General features: G+C 47.8%; 1 protein-coding gene across 1 annotated transcript in view; it reads left to right on the forward strand.

Annotated features, from left to right (window-relative positions):
* The window catches only part of CSMD2 (CUB and Sushi multiple domains 2), a 308,910-nt gene that overhangs the window by 97,521 nt on the left and 191,010 nt on the right, over positions 1-20,379 (forward strand). The window contains exons 5-6 of the mRNA XM_053998582.1: positions 16,594-16,788; positions 19,326-19,533. Coding sequence (XP_053854557.1) covers positions 16,594-16,788; positions 19,326-19,533 — 403 coding nt within the window. The remainder of the gene's footprint in view (positions 1-16,593; positions 16,789-19,325; positions 19,534-20,379) is intronic.

The following is a 20,379-nucleotide window of genomic DNA, read 5'->3' on the forward strand; positions in this document are numbered from 1 at the left end:
TCACCAGGACCTGGAGCTTGGCGTGGAGTTCTCCTTTCAGATCAAAAATTACATAAACCCTGCTCATTGTCAGGGGAACAAACAGGATTTGAAGCCCAGGAGTCTCCAGAATCTTCATGGAACTGACATAGAGGTGATTCCAGAATTATCCAGAGGAATGGGAGCAGTTTGTTCCACAGGCCATGTCAGAAATTGTTGGATTTGTGTTTTTTCAGAGTGTCCTGGACAGAGAGCCAGGTCCCAGACTGTCCTGGAGTTCATATTCCAGACATTTTGTTACATATTTATAAATATTTCTAGATTTGTTACTGTAAACTAAACCAGAAGAATCTTTTTTCCTCACTTAAAATGTCTTAGAATAACAAATATTGTTTTTACCCCGCTCCTCAATGCCAACTCTCATCCTATAAAATTAAACCAGGACCACAGGATGGGAGGAAAAATTTTATTTATTTACTCCCTACAATAATCCCATTAATTGTGTTTTGATGGGAATTCCCAACCAAGTCCTGGTGTTTTTATCCCAAACCATCTCCCAGCATTTCAATAATGGGATTTTGTGTCCTCAGGAGCTGCTGGCTGCTAAGGAAGGAATTCAGGAGGAAAAAAAAAAACTTCCTGGAAGTCAAATTCCTCCTTCTACATTTGTAATTCTGCATGAGCAGATCCTCAGCAAGCCAAAGCAGCTGGAATTTGGATATTTTACAGAAAAAATCCATGTTCTGCTGCAAGGGCAATGGAGCAGAGCACAACAAAGCCCTGGAGCAATTTGTGTGAGCAGCAATTGGAGCCCTGAAATTCCCCCTGGAAATTCCAGGGGCAGGCTCCAGCCTTGGAAGCCGAGTGGCTGGGATCAGAGCAGGCATATTCTGATTTTTTTTTTTTTTGTGGAGAAATCAGGTGGGAAGGGGAAGTTTTGGGAGCTTGGAGAAGCGTCAGGTTGGTGTGTTGAGCCTGTCCGGGTTGTGCAGCCCCTGAAACTCCGATTTTTATGGGATTCTGGGCTCTGCAGAAGATTCAGGCCCGTTGTGAGGGGTTTTATCTGGGGTTTTTTGGGGTTCAGTCCAGCCCTTTCTCTTCCCACTCGCTCCGTGTCCTTTAAAGCAGATCCGAGTCCTGTTTCCATGACAATGTTTGTACAGTAGATGCCTTGCAGTATGGATATATAGATTTTTTTTTTTTTTTCCCTCATTTGTACCATCTCCCTGCATGAATTCCTGGTGTATTTAAGGTCTCCTTGAGCTGTTTGGAACATTTATTCCAAATCAGTGCTTTGGGATAAACACCCAGATTTTGAGGGAAGCTTCCCAGTGTCTTGTGCAGGGAGAGAGGAGGGAACGAGGTGAGTTTTGAGTAAAAGGAAGGGATGGGAGCACTCCTGTCACTACTGGGCACGAAATGAGTTCACAGAAGCTTGGGAAGTCCAAAAGAGAAAAAAAAGCCAGTTTTATTCAAACATCTGGTGTTTATAGAATTCCAAAGGTGACCGTGGGTTGGAGGATGGAATTACCACCGCTCCAACCACACCGGTCCAAAAATCAATCAGTCATTTCTCTCTGCTTACAGAGAAATATGTAAACTATTCTATTTACACATGAAACTGGGTGGGAACTCTGACTCTAAAGTATTGTGAGCATTATCAGAAGGCTAAAGAAGCTTTATGAAAACAGGAGATGTCCCTGGCACGGGAGGGGTCCTTCTCACCTCTTCAGGGCATCTCTGCTTGACGGATCTGCAAAATCCCGTTGGTTCTGTGGGGTCTCTGGGAAGCTGCTTCCTTCTACTGCTGATCTGTCCACTCTGAGCCCTCAAATGATGGGATTTTTGGCTTTTCCTCCTTTTATTAGCCCTGTGGTCATTTCCTCTCTTCCCTGCCCCTGCCCGCCTCCATCTTAGCTTGTATAATTATCTTTTAACTCTCCATCAAAGAGGTTGAGATTATGGAAGAAAAGACAGGGCAGGCCTGAGCCCCTCACAGAGCCTGTTCCTTTTTTAATTAGCAATGGGATTGAAGTAGCAATTGGGATGCCTGGTGGCAGCTCACCCACCGAAGGAATATTCTGGTATTTCCAGCACTTGAATCCCAAAGGGTGCCGGGTTGGTTGAGTGAGATCAAGCCCAAAGTTATATTTTGATGCTTGAAAAGAATTTTGAAGCTCTTGCCTTCGCAGTCCTGGAGCAGGGCTCCTGCAAGAAGCGTGTTGCATGGAACTTAGTAGTTGGATACACATTTTTTAAGTTTCTCCCCTCAAACAGCAAGTCTACCAAGGCTGGGGTGTGTAACTTCCAGTGGGCATCTGTCCACCTGAGGCACAGAAATCAGAGTGTAAGGTTGCTGAAATCAGGAGAAATTCTTGTCCCTGAATAGATTCAGGCACTGGGGAGATCCCACGTGCAGCTAAAAGAGCTGAGCCCTTCACAAAAGCTGCTTGTGCTGAGCCCTGGGCGTGTTTTTATGACATAATTGGATCACTTGAGCTGTGTTTGCAGTGAAGGGGATAAAATTACCATCTGGAGGTTTGGGTTTTTTTTATTTTTCATCAGTTACGACCACAAATTAGTAATGAGTCTGTAGAGCTGGAGGCAGCTGGTGACCAAAATTGCTGTGGCAGCTCTGTGGGCTGTTTGTGGCACCATCCTTGGGATGGCTTTGGTTCCTGGGTGTTGATGGGAGGTGGCTGCACTGCCAGCTCAGCCTCCTTTGGCTTTTGGTGTCATATTCTGATGGCAGTGGTGTAATGTTTCATTTTTCCCTCTTCCCAAGGGCACTTCCCGCGATTTCTGTGCTCTCACTCGCTTGCTTCACCTCCTGCTCTGGGAGGTTGATGTTTTGGGAAGTCTTTTCTACAAAATATTGAGCATTTGGTGGTTTTAGGTAGCCAGGCTTCCCAAAGAAGGAGCAGAGAAAGATGAACTGTGAGAGGGGCTAAACGAGAAGGGGTAAATTCCCGAGGCAGTTGGGAAATGAAAGCAAACAAGTTTATCCCTGTTTGTTTGTGGGTGTGAGGCAGGCCTTATGGAGTCTGGGAGAGCTGAAGGAGGTGGAAGCTGTGAATTCTGGGGAGTTCTGGTGCCAGCCCTGAGCATTATTCACAAATTTAACCTCGCTGGAGCTGAGCTGGCTCGGTCTCCCCACTTGGGAAGAAGGGAGAGCAGGAATGTGCTGTGAAATCCTCACCTGCCCTTCCAAAAGGCTTCCGGCCCCTCGGTTTGGGAAGGACTTTGAGATGTTTGAGCTCATCCAGAGGGGGCAACGAGGCTGGAGAGGGGCTGGGAACACAAACCCTGTGAGGAACAACTGAGGGAGCTGGGGGTGCTCAGCCTGGAGAAAAGGAGACTCAGGGCTGACCTCAACACTCTCCACAGCTCCTGAAAGGTGGCTGTGGCCAGCTGGGGTTGGGCTCTTTCTCCAGGAACTGACAGAACCAGAGGTCACAGCCTCGGCTGCATCAAGAGAAATTTAGGTTGGATGTTAGGAAAAAGTTTTTTACAGAAAGAGTGATAAAGTTCTGGAATGATCTGCCCGGGGAGGTGGTGCAGTCACCATCCCTGGGTGTGTTTAAAACAAGCCTGGATGTGGCACTGGGTGCCAGGGTTGAGTTCAGGGGTTGGGGCTGGGCTGGACTCGATCTTGAAGGTCTCTTCCAACTCAGTGATTCTGTGAATTCTGTGAATTTTGTTCCCTGGGCATTCCCAAGGTGCTCCCTGGACATTCCCAGGGTGTTTGGTCTGCCCAGGGAGGTGGTGCAGTCACCATCCCTGGGTGTGGCACTGGGTGCCAGGGTTCAGTTCAGGTGTTGGGGCTGGGTTGGACTCAGTCTTGAAGGTCTCTTCCAACCTGGTGATTCTGTGAATTCTGTGGAAGCTGGGAGTGAGGGAGAACTGAGCTGTGTGTGATGCTGTGGGGACACCCAGGGACACCCAGGGACACCCAGGGACACCCAGGGACACTGGCTGTGTCCCCAGCCCTGCCCTTGCAGCCCTGCCCATTGCAGAGGGGGCTGGAAAGCCCAGGAATGCTGTGTTGTGGTGCAATATTTATTTATTCAATATTTTATTTATTTATTTAGCAGATGGAGCTGGCTGCAGCCCCCGCTCCTGGGTGAGGAGCCAACAGCCAGAGGAGATCAATGAGCAGCTGAACAATGTGGCCTCTAAAGTTGGAAGTGGCTTTTTTCCCCCAGAACAAAGAGTGTTCCGTGGCCAGGGCTGGCTCCAGCGAGGAGCAGAGCAGACCAACACTGGCACCCAGTGTCTGTGTGGGATCAGTTCAGACGGGGCAGGGGGATCTCAGACTGGTCCCACACGGAGCTTTCAGGCCTGCTGGGCAGGATGGAGGGAGAGCCCTGATCTGCCCTGGCAGCTCAGCTCCATTCTGCTCTGCTCTGGTGCCTGGAGAGGCTCCCTGGAACAGAGGCTGGACAGAGTTAAAGGAATAAAGCAGGGATTTATTAACAATCCTTCAAAGGATACACCTTGAGCACCACAAGGACATTTCCCCCTCTCTCCCAAGAGCCCGGCCAAGGCTACACCCAAGATGGACCCCGAGTCATGAGTTTTACACTTTTATAAGTTTTATTTACATATTGGGGTTAATTGTCCAATTCCAGCTCCAGGTTGTGCAGCCCCAACTTCCCAGGTTGCTCTCCTCCATTCCCTGCTGTTTGCACTTTTTGGGCCCGAAGCTGCCACGGTGTCCTTGGTTCTGGGGCTGGAAGTTGATTGTTTTGTGTGGCTGAGCTGTGAGGAGAACTTGCTGACGCTTTACATGAAGCTCAGAATCTGGAAAATACAAAAGTTGGAACTTCAGGCATCGGTTTGGTGCCTGCTCTGCTCTCCTGGTGCTGCTGCTGCTCTGGGTGCTGCACTTTCTGTGCTTCCCACTAAGAGCAGTGAGGAGGTGTCTTTGTTTTACAAACAGACTGATGGTAGAAAAGTGCACATATGGAGAGGTGAAAGAAGCAATGGGAATAATCGTAAATTCCGTAAGAATTCCACTTGTTGACACGGACTGCTACTCACTCAAACTGTGCTAAATCCCTGGATTTAGAGGGAAAAAAAAAGAGACACAAGGAAAAGAAAAAGGGGGGTACCCATTAGAAGGGGGTCTGTGTTAGGTGATTTGGGATGTCTGAACCTCTCAAGTACCTCAGCCAGTGGGGAAAAAGAGAAGGGAAATGCAGCTGGGAAAATTGGGATAAAATGGAGGCTGCATCCTCTAAAAATGTGAGAGACCCCATGGGAAATGCCCCATGGCCTCTCCTTTTATTCCAGGAAATTTCCAGGACTCGTCTGTCTCCCTTTTGGACACAAACCTCTGGTGTTTGTGGATGAATTTTCCTGGCACCGTGGAATGGTTAAACCTGGGCTCGGGGAGGGAGGGAACGTAGAACCACCCTCCTCCCTGGGGAAAGGTTTTGGAGTCACTCTGCAGCTGTTAAATGCCAGCTCAGTGGAGCCTTTAAACACACACTTAAAGCCATTCCTGCTCAGCAAAACACTTCAGCACCTCCTTTCAATTAAGCCCTGCTCAAGTGTTGTGGCACTGGAGGCTGGAGCGTGTTCAGGGGGATAAACACATCCCTGAAGAGGATCCTGCTGCATCCCAGGGAGGCTGGGGTGCTGGCTGAGGCTCTGGAGGATGAGATGGGCCAGGGAGAGGCTGTTCTGCAGGGTTCCTGTGGCCACATTTCCATATTTCCCACAAGGGCATGGAGGGAATGGTCTCAAACTGCCAGAGGGGAGGGTTGGATTAGAGAATGGTGAAAAATTCCTCCTTCTGAGGGCTGGGATGGAATTCCCAGAGCAGCTGGGGCTGCCCCTGGATCCCTGAAGTGTCCAAGGCCAGGCTGGACATTGGGGCTGGGAGTAGCCTGGGGCAGTGGGAGGTGTCCCCATGGCAGGGGTGGGGTGGGATGAGCTTTAAGTGCCCTCCCAACCCAAACCACGCCCTGATCCTGGGATCTGGATCTTCATTCCAGCCAGGCTCTGGGACATTCCCACTCTCTGGACACAGAGACACAATTCTGTCTCTCAGGAGAAGCACAGAGAGAAGAAGAAGAGAAAACAATCTTTATCTCTGCCCCTTTGTTTCCCCCATGTGGAATGTGGTGTGGAGATTGTTCACCTGCAGGGATTGCTGGGCTGGATTCTGGTGAAGGTTGTTTGGGCTCAGTGCCCAGTGGGATCCAGCTGTGCTGGGCTCTCAGCAGAGTCCCAGTTTGAGTTAGTTAGAGAGGTGAGTAAGAAGTGAGTATGTAGAATGGGATAGTATCTCTTTAAATAGTATATTAATGTGATATAGTATAGTTTTAATAAAGCTGTCCTTCAGCCTCCTGCTCTGGAGCAGACAGCAGCATTTCTTCCCCACTGGGGTTCACCACATTTTTACTCCAAGGCTTCCTCTGCTGTGCTCAGCCAGTTCTGGATTCATCTGAAAGTGTGACTGAGGAGTGGCAGGAAGGCCCAGCTGCTGAGGCTGCTGCCCACATCCCCCACTCGTGGGCTCGTTTGTTCCCGAATTTCCCCTGACCCCGCTGCTCTCGCGCCTCACGTCTGCTGCTGCTTCTGCAGCTGGTGATGATTTAATCAAACCCAAGCTGCTCCTCTGCCAGCCTCTGGGATAGCCTTGGAAGTTGCACTGAAGTTGCTGAGAAGTTGCCGAGGCACATTCCAGAAAGGGAAATAGAAACTGAGCTTGCAAAAAGGAAAAAAAAAATAAATAAATCCACCCGAGAAGGCCCAGAGCTGCTCCCACAAACAAGATGGATGATGAACCATTTGGCTTGCTGTTATCCAAAAGTAACTTTCTGGCTGGTTTTTAGCGAACAGAGAAATGTTGGAAGGGGGAAAAATGTAGTTTCCATTTAGTTTTATCTCTGGCTGTACTGGAAACAAATCATGGGACCAAAAAAAAAAAAAAAAAGGGATAAAATGAAATGAAAACGATCTCATTTATTTCCTTTGCTGTAGCACACTCTGGACAGTTCTTGCGAAGATTAAAACTCTTCTGAACTAAAGCAGATTGTGCTAAAACACTGCTGAAATATCTCAGACAGTCCTGGAGTATCCCTGTGGTACTTGGCCCAAAAGTTACGGATGCAGAGTGAGAGGAAATGGCTCTGTGTGGATCTCTCCTCCACTCTCCACGTCCTCCATGGGTGTCCACTTAATTTTTGAATTGTGATGGAAATCTTAGGGATATTGTCCTTAAAAAATCTGGTTTTCCCCTTGAATTTGTAGCATCCAGTGCAGGCTGGCTCATTAGGAGCTTATCTCCCTGCCCTGGCTCTCCTGTTGATTCCTGTGGATATCTTGAATTCCAACCCCCACAAAAGTCCAGGAAAGGCAGGAAAATGCAAAGAAAGTTTAAAAAAAGAATTAAAAATCAGAGTGGGGATTAATTTGGAGCCGTGTGTGCAGCGCTGCCGGAGCCAAGTGCTTGAGGTCAATGATTTTGTTATTTCTGTGTGCTCCGTTCCGTGGGATTTATGAATTATTGCTGCCTGCCTCGCCTTCCTTCCTATTTATTAGGGATGGAAATTAGTGGGGAATGCAGAGATGTGATGTACAGCCTCGTATCATCAAAGTTGTGCTCCTTGATAAGATTTCAAGGTTAGAACAATGATAGCGTGGAAATCTCAGCCCGGGTGATTCAAGCCATAAAAAAAAGCTGCTTTTAGCTATGTAAATATGGTAATAGAGCAGGGCTGCACGCCCCAAACCTCGGGCTTGTTTCACATCCCAGCAATATCAACAGAAAATGGAGCTGGAGATGAACTGGAGTAGGAAGCAGGGAAGGTTTCTCCTCATGGGGGTGTGAGGATGGATTTGGGTTTGGTTTGAAAGCCCCTGGAATGGGTCAAGGAGCTGATGGTGAGCAAGGAGAGAAGCATCTCTTTATTTTTAATGTTTTGGTTTTTTTTTTTTTCCTTTTCTTTTCTTTCCCTGCTGACAGTGAGAGCTTTGGGGGCTTGGGAGAGGCTGATGTAATTAGGCTGAATGTGTTGTGATGGTGGGACTGTGGCCAAGGATGCGTTGAGTCACATCTAATGACTTAAAAACTCCTAATTAATTTCGAATGAACTGGAACAAGGAGGCACAGCTTGACGAGCACCAGGTTGTGAAAGCTCCTGATGTTGAAAACTCGCAGTGGAGCCATCCTGGGATGAGGGAGCAGCCTGGTTAAAAAGAGTGGAAAGAAATGGATGTGAGAACTAAAGGTGGATGGGTGGAAGATTCCGGTGTCGATCAGCAATTCTGGGAGCTCTGCAGCAGCTCACAGTTCAAAAGAGCAGGGAGAAGAGGAGGTAAAAAATGAGAATCAGAGGGTGGGCTGAGGTGCAGGTCAGCAGTTCTGGGAGCTCTGCAGCAGCTCAGGGAATGGGCGATGGAAATGCCTCAAATCTCCAGTTCCCATTTCGAGTTCAGCCTGTGAAATCTGGGACTCAGATCTGCTCTGGTACTCACAGGTCTGGCCCCAGGAGGAAATGGATAAAAGTGTGGATGAAGGAGGATCCTGGGTGGTGCTCCCAGGGTGAAATCTCAGGATCACAGAGGGGTTCACAGAAGAGCTCAAAAGCTCTTTGTGTTCCACCCCCAGTGGGCAGGGACACCTCCAGCTGGAGTGAAGGGTGAGACACAAATCCCAGGAATTTGTGAGGTTCCAGAGGATGGGACTAAAGGGACCCAAACTGGAAGAGAAAAGGACAAAAGCAAAGATGTGGAGCAGGAGGATGTTCAGCTGGGCTGAGGTTGCTTTGTGCCCACCAGGTTCCTTTTGGATGGCTGAGTGGCTTTGAGGGATGAGTGAAAGCTGCAGGAGGTGGGAGAGCTCCAGGTCTGGTGGGTTCATCCCTGATTGTTTTCCATGTCCTGCAATGTGATGGCTTTGATGCTGTGAAGGCTGACCTAGAACAGAAACTGGACAGAGCTAAAGAATAAAGCAGGGATTTATTGAAATGGATCCACCTTGGGCAGCACAAGAGCCCAGCCAGGGCTGCACCCAAGATGAACCAAAATAGTCACAAAAAATGGATGACTGGTCACAGGGTCTCCCACTTATATAAGTTCTGCTCCATTTGCATCTTGGAGTTCATTGTCCAATTCCAGCTTTAGCCCATGCAGTCCCATCCTTCAACAGCCTTGTTTGTGCTCTTGGGCCTGAGGTTTGGATCATTTGTCCTTGGTCCCCAGCTGGAGCAGGAATTGTTTTGTCTCCCTGCTCTGTGCAGAGAGCTCAGCATCCCATAATACGAAGCCCAGACCCACCCACTAAAGCAGCACAGAATGTGAAAAATAGAAAAGCTGAAACCTGAGGCGTCCAGTTTCTTGCTGAGAAGGCGCCACTTTGTGCGTCAGGCCGCTGTCACCTGGTGTGACAGTCGTGGTTCTGCTCTGCAGAGGTTCTGCGCTGGTTCTGCTCCGGTTCTGCTGGGTCTGTGCTGGTTCAGCACCCCCAGAGTGGCTCCTCTGCTGGCTCACCTTGGCAGGGAGGTGTCCCGAGCCCGGCCAGCCCTGGGACAGTGACACTGGAGGTGCCACCGCGCCGGGATAATCCCATTGCCTTTCCTCTGTCGTAAAATCAGATCAGGCTTTGGCAGCTGTTCAGGTGCAGACAAACGAAACAAACTGCTCGGAATTCATCGTGGCAAGGAGCAGAAAATGAGTAACAGGACCTTCCTTTCATCCCCACAAATCTGCTCCGTGCCTGCCTTCTTTTCCATCCAATCACTGGGAAATATTCCCTTGATTGTTGGGAACAAAGCTTTTAGTGAGGTGGGGGGAAAAAAGCCCTGCTGCTAATCTGCAGCGGGATGGGTAAATGGGGAAGCCAGAGATTTCATAGCATTGTTCTGGGTGACATCTGAGGGAAATAATCCAGTTCTGTTAATCCCTGCAGCAATCAGGGCTCTGGCTGGATATAGTATAATATTATATATTTTATATATATATATTTATCTACTTATTTATTTATATATAAAAACTATATGTAATTATATATATTGATATATATAAATGATATATTAATATATTATATACACTATATCATATTATACTATATAATATGTAATGTTATATGTTACATATAAATACTATATATATATTTATATATATATATTTACTATATATACTATATTTATATATAAATATAATATAATGTAATATAATATAATGTAATATAATATAATGTAATATAATATAATGTAATATAATGTAATATAATGTAATATAATATAATATAATATAATATAATATAATATAATATAATATAATATAAATATTATTTGCCTATTTATTTATTTATTTATATAACTATATATGTAATATATATTCATATATATAAACTATATATTAATATATAATATACACTGGATATTATACTATATTATATAATATGTAATAATATATGTTATATATAAATACTAATGTAATATAATATAATATAATATAATATAAAAATATATAATTATATAACATGATCCCTGCTCAGAGGTGTTGGAGCAAAATCCCAAATCCACGGAGCAGCAGCAGGAATCCGAGGCCTGGGGACAGCCAGGGGTTCCAGGGACATCCCCCGAGCCTTGGACCCCTCTCAGTCCGCCGTGGGATTCTCAGGGAGGGCAGAAGGTTCTGGAAGCAGCTGAGGAGGAAATGAAGCTCGGGGAGAACCTCGTCCCTCTCCACGCTCCCTGCCAGGAGGTGCCAGACTCTCCTCCAGGTGACAGGTGACACAAGGACATGGCCCCAAGGGCACGTTTGGGATTGGTATCAGGGGAGATGTCCTGGCTGGAAGGGTTGGCCAGCCCTGGACCAGGCTTGGGAGCGCAGTCAGCAGAGCCACGTGTGGGGCTGAGGACACGCTCCAGCGGTGCCCACGGCGGGCTTTGCCCGAGGGTTGGAGCTGGGGACTTTGGGGACCTTTTCCAGCCCTAAGGAGGCTGGAATTTTGGGAATTCTGGGGATTCTCTGACGCTCCTGTGCCGTGTCCTTGGGCTCTGCTCCTCCCCTCTCATGGGAAGGGAGATTTCTGCAGGTCTTGGTTGGATCCCAGACTGGTTTGGGTGGGAGGGGACCTAAAGCTGATCCCAGCCCTGCCATGGGAATCCCCAAAAACCTGCACTGTCCCAGGCTGCTCCAGGCCCTTTCCAACCCGGCCTTGGGCACTTCAGGGATGGGAAATCAGAGTTTCCCTGGGCACCTTGAGTGAGCCCTCACCTGCTACCAGCTCTGGATGTCCTTTTGACCCTCCGGAGTCATTTTTTTTCTCTCTCCATCAGCAGGAATTTGAAGATCTCCTGCACTTGGGTGATTTAAAAACCCCAATCCAGGCTCCCTGCAGCGACCCAGGGCAGTGGGGGGGTTAATGCTGCTCCCCCCAGAGCTGCTGTGCCTCCCCTCCTGGAACAAGATCTGAAACTTGCAGGCAGCTCAGTGAAGCAGAATTTTAATCTGAGATCTGTTTTTCAAGTCTGATTTTAAGATCCCATGCAGGTCAGGGTTGTCTGATTCTTCACAGTTCATTAAGTAGAGAGCAGCTCGTGGTAGAGATTGACTTTTAAAAATGATGGATTTTTATTTATAGCGGAGTTCTACTCATTAATTTTAAAGGATGGAAGCATAAAAGCAGGAATGGGTTCATTTAAAAAAGAAAAGAAAAGTGGCATTGGTAATTTAATTAAACTGGGGGTTTGAGTATCATTACAAAAAATGAAATGTTAGTTCTGGGCTGCTTTTCCACCTGCTTGGATTTGACAGCAGCCCCTGCTCCCAGAACCTGCCTGGGCAGGAAAATCTCCAGGTGGAACCTCCCAGCTCCAGGGGCTTTGGGGGAGGGTGTAAATAATGGGTCTGGGGGCAAGAAATGGTGTCAGGAGCTGGGATCTGCCCCTGGTGGTGTGCAGGGAGGGGCTGGAGCCTCAAAAACTGGGCTTGGGGACACTCAGGTGTGACCAGAGATCAGAGGCATGGCTGAGAAACCCCAAAACTGGGCTTGGGGACACTCAGGTGTGACCAGATCTCACAGGGACAGCAGAAACATCCCTGAAAATCCCCAAAAACTGAGCTTTGGGACACTCTTGTGTGTGACCAGAGCTTGCAGGTGCAGCTGAAAAAACCCTAAAATTGGACCTGGGGACACTCTGTGTGAGCAGAGCTCGTGGACACAGCAGAAAAACCCCAAAACTGGGTTTGGGGACACTCTGTGTGAGCAGAGCTCAGAGTCACAGCAGAAAAACCCCAAAACTGGGCTTGGGGACACTCTGTGTGAGCAGAGCTCGTGGGCACAGCAGAAAAACCCCAAAACTGGATTTGGGGATAATCTGTGTGAGCAGAGCTCAGAGTCACAGCAGAAAAACCCCAAAACTGGGTTTGGGGACACTCTGTGTGAGCAGAGCTCAGAGTCACAGCAGAAAAACCCCAAAACTGGGTTTGGGGACACTCTGTGTGAGCAGAGCTCAGAGTCACAGCAGAAAAACCCCAAAACTGGGTTTGGGGACACTCTGTGTGAGCAGAGCTCGTGGGCACAGCAGAAAAACCCCAAAACTGGGTTTGGGGACACTCTGTGTGAGCAGAGCTCAGAGTCACAGCAGAAAAACCCCAAAACTGGGTTTGGGGACACTCTGTGTGAGCAGAGCTCAGAGTCACAGCAGAAAAACCCCAAAACCCGACTGAAGCAGCTCAGGAGTGGATCTGAACATGGCATTAACATAAATCCCATTCCAGGTGATGTTTCATTGTAGAATTCCCAGGCCTGGGCTCACCACGGACCCAGGTGATCTCTCTGGGGGCAGGGAACTGCTCCTGTGTCCATTTGGGATTAACCCTTCCTTCCCCTCGTGTCAGGGATCCACAGGAACGTCGCACTCCCCATCCCAAAGCGCCGCCCAGGGCAGGATTTCCCTCAGCACTGGGGATTGATGTCCCATTTCCCCAGCTCTGGCTGGGTTTTATCCCTCTCTGCGTGTGCCAGGGCATCATTTTCCTTTTCCTCTCGCCCTTTCCCTGGGCAGGGCTGCAGAGCAAAGCTCTGCTGGTGGGGATTCATCCCTGACAAATTCATTTTCCTCCCCTGCTCTCCCAGCCCTAATGAAAAGGAACCATCACTGGAGATGCTGCGCAAGGGCCTGATCTCAGTTTGATGAAGTCGTTTTTAGGCCTGGTTGTCTTTGCTTGGGGTTTTTATCAGCCTCTAAAGCTGTGATTGGAGCTGATCTCTTTTGGAGTGGCTGGTGGGAACCTGGGGGTTTGTTTAAATTCCCTGGAAGTGCTGTGCAGAGGCACTGCCTGAGGATTTATTGGCATTTCAGCCGCAGCTTTCCCATCCGAGGTTGGAGTATCCCACATTTCCCCTGATTTTATTGGGCTCTGTTTTGCTTTAAGTGGAGCTGGGTCCAGCTGTGCTTGAGTCTGGTTTGATGCAAGTGTGTGAAATCTGGATTAAACAGTGGGAATTATAAATCCTGGTGAACTGAAGCATTGGGGTTTTTTTGGCCAGGCAATCGGTTTTGCTGGGTTTTGGGTGGATTTAAGGTGTAAAACAACCCTGCTTGTATTGCAGGGACTGTGGCCTGTTGAAAAATGTGAGCTCTGGGTTTAACCAACTCAAGCTAAATAACCAAATGTAATCAAGTTATATAAAATCGAGAGGGAGAGTTTAGAAATTAGCAAGAAATTCCTCTCTGTGAGGGCTGGGATGGATTTCCCAGAGAAGTTGTGGCTGCCCTTGGATCCCTGGAAGTGTCCAGGGTGTCCCTGCCCATGGAGTGGGGTGAAATGAGATGATCCTTAAATTCCTTCCCAACCCCAACCATTCCATGGTTATCCAGAAGATCAAGCACCCACCACAGCCTGATCCTTAAGTTCCTCCCTGTGCTTCAGAAATTGCTCACGCTGGTCAGGAGGGAGAGGATCTGTGACAATTCCCTGTCCCTAACCAGGCCCTGCTTCCCTCAAAAGGATGATTCTGTTTTTAATGATGATTATTGTCTCTTTCCTGAAGATTCACCTCATCCCTGTGACAATTCCCTGTCCCTAACCATGCCCTGCTTCCCTCAAAAGGATGATTCTGTTTTTAATGATGATTATTGTCTCTTTCCTGAAGATTCACCTCAGCCCTGTGACAATTCCCTGTCCCTAACCATGCCCTGCTTCCCTCAAATGGATTATTCTGTTTTTAATGATGATTATTGTATTTTTCCTGAAGATTTACCCCAGCCCTGTGACAATTCCCTGTCCCTAACCAGGCCCTGCTTCCCTCAAATGGTTTTTAATGACGATTATTCCATTTTACCTGAAGATTTACCTCAGCCCTGTGACAATTCCCTGTCCCTAACCATGCCCTGCTTCCCTCAAATGGATTATTCTGTTTTTAATGATGATTATTGTATTTTTCCTGAAGATTTACCCCAGCCCTGTGACAATTCCCTGTCCCTAACCAGGCCCTGCTTCCCTCAAATTGGTTTTAATGACGATTATTCCATTTTTCCTCAGGATTCACCTCAGCCCTGTGACAATTCCCTGTCTCTAACCATGCCCTGCTTCCCTCAAATTGATTATTGTCTTTTTAATGATGATTATTCCATTTTACCGGAGGATTTACCTCAGCCTTGTGACAATTCCGTGTCCCTAACCAGGCCCCGCTTCCCTCAAGTGGATTATTCTGCTTTCAGTGATGATTATTGTGTTTTTCCTTAGGATTCACCTCAGCCCTGTGACATTCCCTGTCCCTAACCAGGCCCTGCTTCCCTCAAATGGATTATTACATGGCCCTGCTTCCCTCAAATTGTTTTTAATGATGATTATTCCATTTTTCCTCAGGATTCACCTCATCACTGTGACAATTCCGTGTCCCTAACCAGGCCCTGCTTCCCTCAAGTGGATTATTCCATTTTTAATGATGATTATTCAAATTTTCCTTAGGATTTACCTGAGCCCTGTAACAATTCCCTGTCCCTAACCAAGACCTGCTTCCCTCAAATGGATTATTGTCTTTTTAATGGCGATTATTCCATTTTTCCTCAGGATTCACCTCATGCCTGTGACAATTCCCTATCCCTAACCAGGCCCTGCTTCCCTCAAGTGGATTATTCTGTTTTTAATGATGATTATTCCATTTTACCTAAGGATTTACCCCAGCCCTGTGACAATTCCCTGTCCCTAACCAGGCCCTGCTTCCCTCAAATGGTTTTTAATGACGATTGTTCCATTTTACCTGAGGATTTACCCCAGCCCTGTGACAATTCCCTGTCCCTAACCACGCACTGCTTCCCTCAAATGGATTATTCTGTTTTTAATGACGATTATTGTATTTTTCCTGAAAATTTACCCCAGCATTGTGACAATTCCCTGTCCCTAACCACGCCCTGCTTTCCTCAAATGGATTATTCTGTTTTTAATTTCGATTATTCAATTTTTCCTGAAGATTTACCTCAGCCTTGTGACAATTCCGTGTCCCTAACCAGGCCCTTCTTCCCTCAAGTGGATTATTCTGTTTTCAGTGATGGTTATTGTGTTTTTCCTTAGGATTTACCTCAGCCCTGTGAAAATTCCCTGTCCCTAACCAGGCCCTGCTTCCCTCAAAAGGATGATTCTGTTTTTAATGATGATTATTGTCTCTTTCCTGAAGATTCACCTCATCACTGTGACAATTCCGTGTCCCTAACCAGGCCCTGCTTCCCTCAAGTGGATTATTCTGTTTTCAGTGATGGTTATTGTGTTTTTCCTTAGGATTTACCTCAGCCCTGTGAAAATTCCCTGTCCCTAACCAGGCCCTGCTTCCCTCAAGTGGATTATTCCATTTTAATGATGATTATTCAAATTTTCCTTAGGATTTACCTGAGCCCTGTGACAATTCCCTGTCCCTAACCAAGACCTGCTTCCCTCAAGTGGATTATTCTCTTTTTAATGACGATTATTGTATTTTTCCTGAAGATTTACCCCAGCCCTGTGACAATTCCCTGTCCCTAACCAGGCCCTGCTTCCCTCAAATGGTTTTTAATGACGATTGTTCCATTTTACCTGAGGATTTACCCCAGCCCTGTGACAATTCCCTGTCCCTAACCACGCACTGCTTCCCTCAAATGGATTATTCTGTTTTTAATGACGATTATTGTATTTTTCCTGAAAATTTACCCCAGCATTGTGACAATTCCCTGTCCCTAACCACGCCCTGCTTTCCTCAAATGGATTATTCTGTTTTTAATGACGATTATTCCATTTTTCCTGAAGATTTACCTCAGCCCTGTGACAATTCCCTGTCCCTAACCATGCCCTGCTTCCCTCCAATGGTTTTTAATGACGATTGTTCCATTTGACCTGAGGATTTACCCCAGGTGACAATTTACCCTGTGACAATTCCCCATCCCTAATCAGGCCCTGCTTCCCTCAAGTGGATTATTCTGTTTTTAATGACGATTATTCCATTTTACCTGAGGATTTACCCCAGCCCTGTGACAATTCCCTGTCCCTAATCAAGACCTGCTTCCTTCAAGTGGATTATTCTCTTTTTAATGACGATAATTCCATTTTTTCTGAAGATTTACCCCAGCCCTGTGACAATTCCCTGTCCCTAACCATGCCCTGCTTCCCTTGCAGCCCTGCCCAGCCACACGTGCGGGAACCCGGGGCGGCTGCGGAACGGGGTCCAGCAAGGGACCACCTTCAGCATCGGGGACAGGGTCAGGTACAGCTGCAACCCTGGATTCTTCCTGGAGGGCCACGCCCTGCTCACCTGCCAGGCCAGCTCGGGACACGGAGCCTCCTGGGATTTCCCTCTCCCCGTCTGCAGAGGTAACGAGACCCCCCCCTGGAAATTAGATGTTTGGGGTGGAATTTGGGGCTTGGTTCGAAAGGGTTAAAAAAACAACCATTCAACTTCAAAAAAAATCAAAAAAAACTTCAAAATTCCGCAGAGGTAACGAGACCCCCCCTGGAAATGAGATGTTTGGGGTGGAGTGTGGGGCTTCGTTTGAAAGGGTTAAAAAAACAACCCTTCGACTTCAAAAAAAATCAAAAAAACCTTCAAAATTCTGCAGAGGTAAGGAGATCCCCCCTGGAAATGGGGTTTGGTGAGATGTTTGGGGTGGGGTGTGAGGCTTGGTTTGAAAGGGTTAAAAAAACAACCCTTCAACTTCAAAAATACAAAAACCCAAAAGATTTCTAAATTCCGCAGAGGTAAGGAGACCCCCCTGGAAATGAGGTTTGGTGAGGTGTTTGGGGTGGAATTTGGGGCTTGGTTCGAAAGGGTTAAAAAAACAACCATTCAACTTCAAAAAAAAATCAAAAAAAACTTCAAAATTCTGCAGAGGTAACGAGACCCCCCCCTGGAAATGACATGTTTGGGGTGGAGTGTGGGGCTTGGTTCAAAAGGGTTAAAAAACCAACCCTTCAACCTCAAAAAAAAAACAAAACTTCAAAATTTCTGTATCAGTCCAGAGAGTGCCCTGCTAATTGTGCTCCCACGGGGGCTGGGGAGTCTGTAAATACACAAATATCTGTGTTGTTCTACCAAAAACATTTGCTGCTGCTCTTGAAGTCTCTTCCCCTGGATTCCTTGTGTGCTTCAGCAGAGCATCTCCTATTGATTCCTTTTATTGACTCTGCCTGTGCAATCAATCAGCCCCTGGGCCGTGGAGCTGGGGTTTCAAGTGGGCAAATATTGGTTGCTTGGGGTGCTTTTAATGCTCCCTTGGATGGGTTTCGTGGCACAGAGGTGTGTTGTGCCTCTAAGTGGGTTTTTTTTTTTTTTGGGGGGGGTATTTCCCTGCGTTTAGGGAGTGTGAGGAGGGGCTCAGAGTGACTTGAGGGAGGGCTGCTCATCCCTGGTGGTTTCTGTGATCAGTTATGATGCTTTTCTTTAAATTAGGATGGTCTTTGTCGCTTTTATAATGCTTTTTTTTTTTTTTTTAAATATTTTTGGGGTTTAACTGGATGTGGAAATACTCACAGAATGAAGGGATGAAGGATCACTGATTCCAGCTCCTGGCCCTGCACAGACACCCCAAAATCCCATCTTGAGAGTGCTGTCCAAACTCCCCTGGAGCTCTGGCAGCCTTGGGAATGTTCCCATTCCCTGGGGAGCCTGGGCACAGCCCCAGCACCCTCTGAGGGAAGAACTTTGCCCTAAATCCATCCTAATATTCCATCAGGAGGAGCTGCAGCCCCTCTGAGCTCTGCCCTCAGCCTCCTCCTCTCCAGCTGAACACCCCAAGTGCCGTCAGCTGCCCCTCCTGCCCCTTCCCCATTCCTGGCCCTCCTCTGGAGCCTCTAAAAGGTGAAAATCCCTGAAATTCCACCTGGAGAACGGGCAAAGCAGCACCTTGGTAGGAGAAAAGGGAATTCCCTGCCTGGATAGGGCAGTTCCCTCTGCTCTGACAGCATTTCCTGGAGTCTTCTCCTTGCCCAGCTTCGTTCAGCATTTGTGGAGGAAAACCCAGGGAGGAAGGGATTAATCCTGCCCCCAGCTGGTGCTGGAGCTGAGGGCTGGCATCATTTCCACTTCTGAGATCCCCTCTCCAGCTGGAGGAAGAGCCCAGCTTTGCATTTCCATCCTGAAGTGCCAAACTCGTGTTTGATTTCAGCGCTGCCCTTGCAGTCTGGAGTCCAGCACTGGGGCTGGTGGCACCTGAGCTGCTCCAGGGAGGAGGAGGAGGATCCAGGGGCAGCACAAAATGTGCTTTTCAGCTGCTCTGATGGAGCTGTGCCTGCAGCTGATTCTGTATCCCTCCACATCTTGGATGCCTTGCGAAGGCTGAGCTAGGACAGGGGCTGGACAGAGTTAAAGAATGAAGCAGGGATTTATTCAAAGGATCTCCTCCATGGATGCACCTTGGGCAGCACAAGAGCCCAGCCAGGGCTGCACCAAAATGGTCACCAAATGAACCCAAAATGGACACAAAATAGTCACAAAATGCACAACAGCTCATGGGATCTCTCATTTTGATCAGTTCTGCTCCATTTGCGATCAGAGTTCATTGTCCCATTCCAGCTCCAGCCCATGCAGTCCCATCCTTGTTTTTCTCTCTCCAGCCCACGCTGTTTGTGCTCTTGGGCCTGAGGTTTGGATCATTTGTCCTTGGTCCCCAGCTGGAGCAGGAATTGTTTTGTCTCCCTGCTCTGTGCAGAGAGCTCACCATCCCTTAACATGAACCCCAGACCCACCCACTAGAGCAGCACAGAATGTGAAAAATAGAAAAGCTGAAACCTGAGGCATCATCTCCATCCTTAAGAGTGGGCAGTGGCCCTCCCTGCCCAAAGCAGCGGGGCTTGGCCCTGACTTTGGGCTGCACCTTTGGCACTCCAGGGCTCACCCCTCGCCTTTGTTGCAGCCGACGACGCCTGCGGAGGGACCCTGCGGGGCCAGAGCGGGATCATCTCCAGCCCTCACTTCCCCCTGGAGTATGGCAACAATGCAGACTGCACCTGGACCATCCTGGCCGAGCCTGGGGACACCATTGCCCTGGTTTTCATGGATTTTCAGCTGGAGGACGGATACGATGTTCTGGAAGTTGCTGGCACGGAGGGATCCTCGCTCTGGTAGGTTCCTGCTGGTGTTCATTCCTTGTAGGATGCTCGTGGGCTTTGTGGGCAGAGCCAGACTTCACAGGGTGGTCAGAGTGAGCATTTTGGGCCTGAAGGAGGGGAAATTCCCACTTATTCCCTGTGGTTTCCTTCTGAAACTTGGGATTTGCTTGGCAAACTCTGCAGTGAGCATTGGCTACTTCGAGTCCTGCTGTCTGCAGTGAGAGTCTGTGGTGTGGCTGGGTAGAAGAAGAAATATTAAAAAAAAAAAAAAAAAATCCCAAACGAAATCACCCAGCCTCTGAGAACCCCTCAAAGCCTGCCACACTCAAACCTTGGTTTGGCTGAATGTTCTGATGATTGCTAAACCCGTTGCTGTTGATGAATTTCTGGAAATGTTTCACCAGATCCACTCATCCCTGGGACAGGAGACAGAATTCCAACCCCTCTCTCATCCCAGGGGTTGCCTGGAAAATGCTCTCAGGAATATTGCTTTGATTTGGGATAAAGGCCAATATTTCCAATATTCAGGAGCTACCCCAGTGCTCTGAAGGCAGGAGAAATAAGGAACTGCAGAGGGAGTTGGGTGTGTTCCTCCTGTTGGTTTTATAGCAGAGGACACAGTGATCAACTGCACTCAGCAAATGGTTAAAGGTCCTGACTGGCAGCAAGTGGAAGGTCCTGGAAGTTGGATTTAAACCCAGCATCCCTCTGGAAGGGAAGAACGAAGCTTTTGAAACAATCAGGTGTTGCCTGGGATTATCAGCAGCGAGTTAAATGGTGATTATTTGTGAGCATCCTGTTGCAAATCCCATTTATTTGAGTGATTTATCCTGGCTGGCAATTCTGAGGGAACAGGAT

This window comes from Vidua macroura, chromosome 25 (genome assembly GCF_024509145.1).
Source record: "Vidua macroura isolate BioBank_ID:100142 chromosome 25, ASM2450914v1, whole genome shotgun sequence".
Classification (NCBI taxonomy): domain Eukaryota; kingdom Metazoa; phylum Chordata; class Aves; order Passeriformes; family Viduidae; genus Vidua; species Vidua macroura.